Here is a 9,913-nt window from a genome sequence, read left to right on the forward strand (position 1 = left end):
TGTATTGTGCCAGTTTGGAGTAACCTTTATTGTAAATAAAAATAGAATATGTTTCTGAACACTTCTACATTAATTCTACCATAATTAATAGTGAATAATGATGAGTAAGAAAGTTTTGACTGCAAAAGTTGACTACTTGAGTATATTTTTCTCCAAATACTTGACACCTTCAAATGGGTGGACTAGATACATAAAGTGATTTCATTTTTAAACGGTAAAATGGATATGTGTGAATATACGCTAAAATAAAATGAGACATTCTTGGCTGTTGCCTCATGTAAAACATTTGAGTATAGAGCCAAATTAAAAGTTTTAAATTTACTGTCCAAATAAATATGTAAGGGCGTGTATGTGTGTATATCATACGTGTGGTGTCATCATTATGATTTACTTATTAATTATTTAATTATGAATACTTAGTTTCACTTTGCACTGTGGTCTTTCTTGTCTGTTGTTTTTAATATTTTAATTCATAAAACCACAGATTTTACATGAAGTTGAAGTAGTTTTCTGTTTACTGTTGTCTACATGATGTTTACTATGTTCCCTTTCAGTCGGTCACTCGGTATCACATACTATGGGGAGTCAACGACCAATCCTATTCACTTGAAGCAAACTAAAATCACGCCCAGCATGTCAATGGATGCCGAGCCCGCCCTCGGAAGCCCCACCTTCCTGGCTATAATACCAGGGCTCGGGCTTCCTGGCTATAATACCAGGGCTCGGGCTTCCTGGCTATAATACCAGAGCTCGGGCTTCCTGGCTATAATACCAGGGCTCGGGCTTCCTGGCTATAATACCAGGGCTCGGGCTTCCTGGCTATAATACCAGGGCTCGGGCTTCCTGGCTATAATACCAGGGCTCGGGCTTCCTGGCTATAATACCAGGGCTCGCATCCATTTCCTCAATTCTTCACTCTTCAGCTCGCTTGACGCAAGAACATGTCACGCAATTTACTAACTTTTTAAGCACACAAAGGCTACAAGGTTCGGCTCCGACTTAAGTATCTGTTAATGGGGAGAAAGTTCTAGTCCCTCTAGATGTTGCGAGTTTTGGGTCTTGGTATTGGTTTTTGTGTTTGCTAAAAGCTAACTACTTTCTGCTCTGCTTGTGTAGCTAACGCTTCCTTGCTTGGATAACATTTGTGTTTGAATCTCAAACCCTGCCTAGGGCATGTGGTTTCACAAGGAAAATTAAAGATACTCACGAGCGCTGTCCTGTTGCCTGGAGTGTTTCACTGGCAGTTTTCAGAGTCCGGATTCCAGGGATGATGTACTATCCCTGATTGGCTATGGAGGATTTGAGTGTGATCGGATGACATCAGTCCGGGGCAGCCTGAAGCCCTGACTTCGGATTTGGTGGGGGAGAGTGAACCTTTGGTGGTGAATGCACCATTGATGGCGTTTTTTCCCCCCACAGCGGAGTTACTCCAGGTTTGGGGGAGGTATTTACCTCTTGTCCCTGCAACTTTGAAGTGTCACTTACCCCTGTTTAAAGACTTTGCCGATGAGTAGCGAGTTACTTAGCTCCAGAGGCTAAAAAGGGGGATAATCCTAGCATGGTGCTTCAGAGTAAACAGCGCCGGTTCTCGGGATTCCTGAGACGGACAGGCAGATGTACTTGGATGAGCCAGTTTTGCCAACAAGTTTGTATGGCTCTGGGCCTTCGTCCCCAAGCATTTACTGTTCTAATAGTGCTTCCAAGTGGCTCAGTCAATGGGGGCAAGTGACTGGTTACAGAGGTCCCCGTAGCTGGTGTTTGCCTGGTATCAGAATGCACAGTTCCTTCCCCACATTCGGACACACGGTTGTCAAGAGTGGTGGATATGGGGCCTCCCGGGTGGCGCAGTGGTCTAGGGCACTGCATCGCAGTGCTAGCTGCGCCACCAGAGTCTCTGGGTTCGCGCCCAGGCTCTGTCGCAGCCGGCCGCGACCAGGAGGTCCGTGGGGCGACGCATAATTGGGCTAGCGTCGTCCGGGTTAGGGAGGGTTTGGCCGGTAGGGATATCCTTGTCTCACCGCGCTCCAGCGACTCCTGTGGCGGGCCGGGCGCAGTGCGCGCTAACCAAGGGAGCCAGGTGCACGGTGTTTCCTCCGACACATTGGTGCGGCTGGCTTCCGGGTTGGAGGCACGCTGTGTTAAGAAGCAGTGCGGCTTGGTTGGGTTGTGCTTCGGAGGACGCGTGGCTTTCGACCTTCGTCTCTCCCGAGCCCGTACGGGAGTTGTAGCGATGAGACAAGATAGTAATTACTAGCGATAGAGGATACCACGAAAATTGGGGAGAAAAGGGGGTAAAATTTTTTTTAGAAATTAAATAAAAAAAATAAAAAGAGTGGTGGATATGAAAACAAGCATAACAAAATATAATAATATATATATTATCCCAGTAGTCAGGGTGGCCTTTTACCCCTTCAGGAGATAATTTATGGGAGACTGGCAGCGTGCTCCATCCAGTGGCGGGCATGCAGAGTTTCACCATGGGCGATGAAAACTGTGACAAGGGGGTAGGTTCTGCAGTTTGCTGTGCTTCCTCCTCATTTTCGTGGCGTCATTACATCATTGGGTCCCCAAGGTCCTAGCGTCTGTCTTGAGAGAGATTTCCTCTCTCCTTCAAAAGTAGGGTATTCAGTTGGTCCCCGTGTCAGAAGTACAGAGCGGTTGGTACAGCTGGTACTTCTTAGTTCTCAAGAGTGATGTAATGTTGCATCCTATCCTGGACTTGCGTGTTATAAACAAACACCTCAAAACGCTCACACTTCACCCCATATTGGTTCATGTCCATAGATCTGAAGGATACATATTTTCATGTGCTATACGTCCTCCCCATCTCCCTATTGCCTGCACCTTTTCTATAGTGGTGGAAGCGGCGTTGTGACCGGTGTGGTGCCAGGGGATCCGAGTATTGGCCTCTCTGGACGATTGGCTGGTTGTGGCGGAGTCAAGAAACCAGGTGCCAGCAGCATACCACCCTGCCTCCCATTGCTGGCTTGCCTCTGAAACTAAGCAGGGTTGGTTCTGATTGGTCCCTGGATGGGGGACCAGACACTGCTGGAAGTGGTGATGGAGGGATGGTAGGTGGCACTTTTTCTTCTGGTTAAAAAAAATATACCAACGTCCCAGGGCAGTGATTGGGGACATTGCCCTGTGTAGGATGCTGCTTGTGTGGAGTGGTGGGAGGATTTTGCACCCATGAAGGTTGAAGATTTATATGGCAGCCATTTTGGCGTTTCATTTAGGGATGGCTCTACCCTGGGATCTCATCCTCTGGTGGTGTGGTTCCTGAAAGGCCCGGACCATAGAGTCTATGCGTATGACACCGACCTGGGACCTGCTGTTGGTCCTGGACGCTCTGTATGAGCCTCAGTTTGAACCATTGGAGTCTGTGGACCTGAAGGTCCTTTCCTCCAACACTGCCCTGCTCATGACCTTTGCGTCGGCCAAGCGCGTTGGGGATCAGTGCACTCTTCCTGTTCAGAGTTTGCGTCTGTTTACTCCGAAGTGTGGTTAAGTCCTAATGCAGTTGCTCCTAAGTTTATGCCTATGAGTAGGGTGGCTCCTGTCTAACTATCTTTCACACCTCGTTGATTTACGAGGGGGGCGGGACTTCCGTCTAGGATTTGAATATCACAACCAGGTGTGATTTCACACCAGGATGTAGTAAATACCATACCCATTTTTCTGAGTGGACGGGGCATTACCACATGTTGTATATAATCACACACCCCACTGTTCTGATTACACTATTGTGGATGTGAGGAGGGGTGCTGTGTGCAGACATGTTGTGAAAGGTGTTGGTGGGGTGACAGAGACTATTGTATTGAACAAGGGGCTATTGTATTGGGGCCTATGGTGACACCGTAGGGGTTGATGTGATGGGTTAGTTAGGATGAGGGTTCCATGTCTTGGCATAACACTTATACTCCTTTGTCCACATTACTTAAGTGAGAATGCTTGAAGTTGTGATAGGCTAGTCAGGATGGAGGTGTGGGTGTTTGTGTGTATTGGTGGGGAGGGGCTGGTGATGTGGGTCTGGACAGTTCAACTCTAAAAATGCATGGTTGACAAATCTTGTGATTTATTAGGGGGTGGGAGGTCATACCAAGATGTACATTTCACACCCATTGTTCTGAGTGGCCGGGGCATCACACTAGGATGCAAATATCTCACCCATGTGACTTCCCATAAGGATGTGAACATCACATCCTCATGTTTTGAATTTATTTACCAGGATTTGTATGTAAAATTCATACCCCACTGTTCTGATTATTGTAGTCTGGATGTGATGGGTTAGCTAGGAGGGGGTCCGTGTGTCTGTGTGCGACATGTTGTGAAAGGTGTTGGTTGGGGGACCGAGACTATAGTGTTGATCAAGGGCTAATGTATGCATGTCGCGTCTGGGCATGAACACTGTACATTTCTATATTTTATACCTCATAAATGTATCAAATTGACATCAATTTATGTTTCCATTTCCATTTGAGTCATTTAGCAGACACTCTTATCCAGAACGACTTACAGAAGCAATTAGGGTTAAGTGCCTTTGCTCAAGGGAATCAAGTCATATATGGATGTGGCTGCACTACATCATCATTCTCCATCTGCCAGTGTGCTTCAATAGGACAAAGTGGCAAGAGTCACCCATGTGCCACCATTTGGAATTCTAGTGTACTATAAACTGGGTGGTTCAAGCCCTGAAAACGTATTGGCTGAAAGCCGTGTTATGTCAGACCGTATTCCACAGGTATGCCAAAATATGTATTTGTACTCTTCTAATTATGTTGGTAACCAATTTAAAATAGCAATAAGGCACCTCAAGGGTTTGTGGTATATGGCCAGTACACCACGGCTATGGGCTGTGTACAGGCACTCCGTATTGAATTATAAACTTGATCTCCACTATAAAAAAACATGTAGACTTTCGATCTCCAGCTGTCCCGTAGTAATGAATGTGTCTGGAGTCGGGACAAGACAGACAGGCAGACAGCTTTTCTCAGCCATTCAGAAATCATGAATCAGCTGGCATTATTTGTATGGATTTAAACAAAGAAATGTCAATAGAAAACAGGTAAAACCAAACGAAATGTAGCTAGTTTGCAGTTTTTTCCAGCTTCAGTTTGAAGTGATTGTGTTCTCTGTGCTGTTGGCTAGCTCCTCTGAACAAGTGTCCTGAGGAGAGAGCACATTTTCTATGCCAGGCGAAATCGCGCATCATTTGCTCATTGTTATGGATGTATCCAAATAAATGTCACTAGAAAACAGCTTAAACAAACACAAGTGCAGCTACTTTGCTCTTATTCTGGCTGCAATGTATGATGTGACTGTAAATTAGCCGTAGTTGGCTAGATATCAAACGTTACCAGCCAGTATGACAATGGAACATTTAGAACAAACGACTGGGTCATGTTCATAGATACAGAACAAAAATACTTGACGACTTTGTCGCATCTCTGGCAACTGAACCGATAGAACGAACGACTAGCCTACTTGGGTAGCAATCTTAGATTCGTGTCAGGACTATATCTCATGGAAGGATGAAATAGTATGAATAAATTCATCTAAATAATGTTTTATATTTATCCTTTATTTAACCAGGCAAGTCAGTTAAGAACAAATTTTAATTTACAATAACGGCCTAACCCAGCCAAACCCTCACTTAACCAATTGTGTGCCGCCCTATGGGACTCCTGGTTGTGACACAGCCCGGGATCGAACCCGGGTCTGTAGGGACGCCTCCAGCACTGTGATGCAGTGCCATAGCCTGCTGCGTCACCTGATCCCCGAGTTAAAATGTCAATCATTATTTGAATATGTTGGTAACCCGACGTCGTCTTGGGCCTAACAACACCTGTACCAATATATCCTCCAAACACCGGCTTCGAGGGAATTATCACTTAAATGCCACACCCCCTCGTGCTTTATTGCTCAAGTGTACAACGCACTGCTTAAATTACCTGAGTTATATAAACTCTGCATGAATTTCATTCATACACATATGATCTTCTTGTCATTTGTTAACAATACAATTATCTATCACTGGCCCAAACCCACTCTAATTCACATACTGCCCCAACAGATCCACAGACGACGTAATCACTCCACACTGCCCTTTCCCACCTGGACAAAAGGTACACCTATGTGAGAATGCTGTTCATTGACTACAGCTCAGCGTTCAACACAATAGTGCCCACAAAGCTCATCACTAAGCTTAGGACCCTGGGACTATACACCTCCCTCTACAACTGGATCCTGGACTTCCTGATTTGCCACCCCCAGGTGGTAAGGGTAGACAACAACATGTCTGCCATGCTGATCCTCAACACTTGGGCACCTCAGGGGTGCATGCTTAGTTCCTTCCTGTAATCCCTGTTCACCTACGACTGAGTGGCCAAACACGACTCCAATGCCATCATTAAGTTTGCTGACGACACAAAAGTGGTAGGCCTGTTAACCGACAACGATGAGACAGCCTATAGGGAGGAAGTCAGAGACCTGGCAGTGTGGTGCCAGGACAACAGCCTCTCCCTTAATGTGAGTAAGACAAAGGAGCTGATCATGGACTACAGGAAAAGGCAGACCGAACAGGCCCCCATTAAAATTGACGGGGCTGTAGTGGAGCGGATTGAGAGTTTCAAGTTCCTTGGTGTCCACATCACCAACGAACTATCATGGTCCAAACACACCAAGACAGCCGTGAACAGGGCACGACAACACCTTTTCCCCCTCAGGAGACTGAAAAGATTTGGGATAGTTACCCAGATCCTCAAAAAGTTCTACAGCTGCACCATCGAGAGCATCTTGACCGGTAGCATCACTGTGTGGCATGGCAACTGCTCGGCATTTGACCATAACGCGCTACTGAGGGTAGTGCGTACGTCCCAGTACATCACTGGGGTCAAGCTCCAAAAATTGTCAAAGACTCCAGCCACCCTAGTCATAGACTGTTCTCTCTAATACCGTATGGCAAGCGATACCGAAGCGCCAAGTCTAGGTCCAAAAGGCTCTTTAACAGCTTCTATCCCCAAGTACATCTGCCTGCGGGGCCGGGGCCATTGGCGGGAGCGCCCACTCCAGTGTTAGAGCCACTGGCCAGCTTGAAGGTGTGGCCGTAGGTGGGGAATCCAACCAGGAGCTTCTCAGCGGGGGCACCATTGCTCTTCCAGTACTTCATAGCATAGTCCTGAGAACACACACAGTATGTGGTAGTGAGAACACTGGAGAGAGAAGAATTATTAAGAAATGTGCTACTCACTCTCAGCTCAAAACTAAATAGGCAGGAAGAGATAGATGAGCCGAGGAAGGGAGAGAGGAAGAGATGGACACGGAGAGAGAGACTCACCACATCGAAGTAGATGTAGTCTCCCTGATCAGTTGGTCCTCTGTAGAGAGGGCTGTTTTCTCCAGTGTTGTGTTCCCAAGATCCATGAAAGTCATAGGTCATCACATGCAGATAGTCCAACACCCTGAGAGCGAAAGAGAGAGAGGGAGAGAAACAGAGGGAAAAAGAGAGTTTCCAATATACCAAGAAGTATTTGATAGATCATGCATGTTAGATCATGCAAGAACTAATATATGAATGAGACCCAGTGTGTATGTACTGACAATCCAATCTCGGCGATCTGGTATCCGGTGTCGATGGTTCCCTTTCCGGCAGAAACAGCTGCAGTCAGCATCAGACGAGGACGGTTGGTGTTCTTTCCTTCAGTCTCAAAGGCAGCCATCAGCTCCTAGAGGGAGACAGTGCACAGAGAGGTGTGTGTGTTCATTTGGGTGTTCAAGTGTTCATTCTTGTTTGTGTGTGCATGAGCTATTTTGTGCGTGTGTGTGTGTGTGTCTGTACGAGTGATTGTTAATCTGCGTGTGTGTGTGTTTATTCATGTGTGTTCATTCATGTGTGTGTGTGTGTGTGTGTATGTGTGTGTGTGTGTGTGTGTGTACGTGTGTACGTGTATGGGTGTTTGAGTCTAACCTGCAGCAAGGTGGTGAATCTGGCCTTGTCTGCGGGTGGGGAGCCTCTGGATCCGGGATACTCCCAGTCAATGTCCAGGCCGTCAAACTGGTACTGCCTCAGGAACTTGATAACGCTGCTGATGAACGTCTGGCGGTTGGCTGCACTGGACACCATTGCTGTGAACCTGGGTACACACACACAGCTCAGACACAGGGTGTGTGTGTAAATGTGTGTGTGCACTTGCATGTTTATATGCATCTCCACTTACGGCTGAGTGCCAAAATTCCATCCTCCAATGGCCAGCAGAGTCTTCAGGTTGCTGTTCCTGTTACCAAATAAAAGACTTAGGGTTAGTCCTGGCTTAGGTGTGCATGTGTGTGTACCACGGGAGGCTGCTGAGGGGAGGACAGCTCATAATAATGTCTGGGATGGAGCAAATGGAATGGCATCAAACACATGGAAACAATGTGTTTCACATATTTGATACCATTCCACTAATTCCGTTCCAGCCCTTACCACGAGCCCATCCTCCAAAATTAAGGTGCCACCAACCTCCTGTGGTATGTACATGCCTGAATGAGAAAGTGTTTGCCTGCATTTGTCTATGTGTGTGCATGCCTGCTTGAGTGTGTGTGTGTGTGTTTGTGTGTGCGTCTTTGTGCATGTGTGTGTCTCTCTCACTGGTTCTTGAGAGCCTGGAACTGTCCGTAGAGTTTCTCATCGTCCCATTCGTAGGTCTTGATCTCGTTGTTGGCCATGCCGGCAAAGGCATAGATCAGATGGTCACAGAGACAGGGGTCCACGTTGGCGGGGAAATACTTGCCTGCTCCTGGCCGGTACTGGCCCCAGTTAGTGAAATAACAGGAGAGGATGTAGGAGGATCCTATGGAAGGGTAGTAGTAAGGTTAGAGTTTGGAGTTAGACAGTTTTAGAGTCAGGGTTGTCATGCTCTGTAAGTTGAGTTATTGTTCTTTGATTGGCTACTTACCTAGATGCTTGCTACATGTAAATGAAATGTACTTAAAACGTACCTAGATGCTGGCTACATGTAAATTAAATGTACTTAAAACTTACCTAGCTGCACATGCAGCAGGAGAGCCAGTCCTAGAGAGGGAGGAAGAGGAGAATAATGAGAGAGAAAGCGAGAGAGACAGAAATAATGAAAGGAGAAAGAAAAAGGGAGCGATTTTATCTTAAATTAAACTTTTTAAAAAGTCAACATAATTCAGAACTGTATTGATAATGATTTAAAGTGCAGTTCTTCCCCTCAGACATGAATATAGGTTGGTCATGGGGCTGGCAACCTCAGTCCTTAGAAACAGACATTGAACACAGTAGCATTGACAAAATGCATAGCTAGAGGACATTTATCACTGGCCAACTCTCTCCATAGGGACCCTTTTATGTTTAAATGTTGGTAATTGTCATTACAATGAAAATGTAAATGAAAGGTTTGAAAGAAAGATAGAGCAATTGTACTGTTATAGGCTAAGTATGACAAAATAAATTCCACTTACCAACGCAGATGAGTAGTTTGCCCATGGTTGCTCTGTACATTGCTCCATGGGCTGCTGGACCCTTTTATACTCTCAACGACCAATCCTATCTCACTCAAATCTCTATGACTTTCCCATTCCGCAGCAAAACTCAATCAGCCTCAGTCACTTGTTTGAACAAGGGTTTCCACTGCCTTAACAAACACACTGATAAACTTCATATGTCCTTGTTTTAAGACATGATAAGCTGACGTTTAAGAAAGCAAGTCTGTTTATGGTTGTAATGATTTGGTGAAACTGACAACCATAGAGATGGGTGCATTAGTCACCCCTTAGCCTCTTCAGTATAGCCCCTACAACTAGCCCCTGCACCCTAGCTAGCACCTTTCTCCTACCACCAAACCCACTATATACTTGTGGAGATTGCCTATTGTTCCTCTATATATTTGTATATGTATATATTCTTATT

General features: G+C 45.9%; 1 protein-coding gene across 1 annotated transcript; it reads right to left on the bottom strand.

Annotated features, from left to right (window-relative positions):
• Nucleotides 1-7,012: 7,012 nt before the first annotated feature.
• On the bottom strand, nucleotides 7,013-9,538 carry LOC139540887 (acidic mammalian chitinase-like). Its single transcript, XM_071344928.1, has 8 exons — nucleotides 9,466-9,538; nucleotides 9,023-9,052; nucleotides 8,630-8,831; nucleotides 8,217-8,273; nucleotides 7,967-8,132; nucleotides 7,600-7,724; nucleotides 7,337-7,460; nucleotides 7,013-7,177 (listed from the first exon to the last, which is right to left on the bottom strand). The coding sequence occupies exons 1-8, from the start codon at nucleotides 9,503-9,505 to the stop codon at nucleotides 7,013-7,015; spliced, it is 909 nt and encodes a 302-aa protein (XP_071201029.1). The 5' UTR covers nucleotides 9,506-9,538.
• Nucleotides 9,539-9,913: the final 375 nt, after the last annotated feature.

Source organism: Salvelinus alpinus, chromosome 2 (assembly GCF_045679555.1).
Source record: "Salvelinus alpinus chromosome 2, SLU_Salpinus.1, whole genome shotgun sequence".
NCBI lineage: Eukaryota > Metazoa > Chordata > Actinopteri > Salmoniformes > Salmonidae > Salvelinus > Salvelinus alpinus.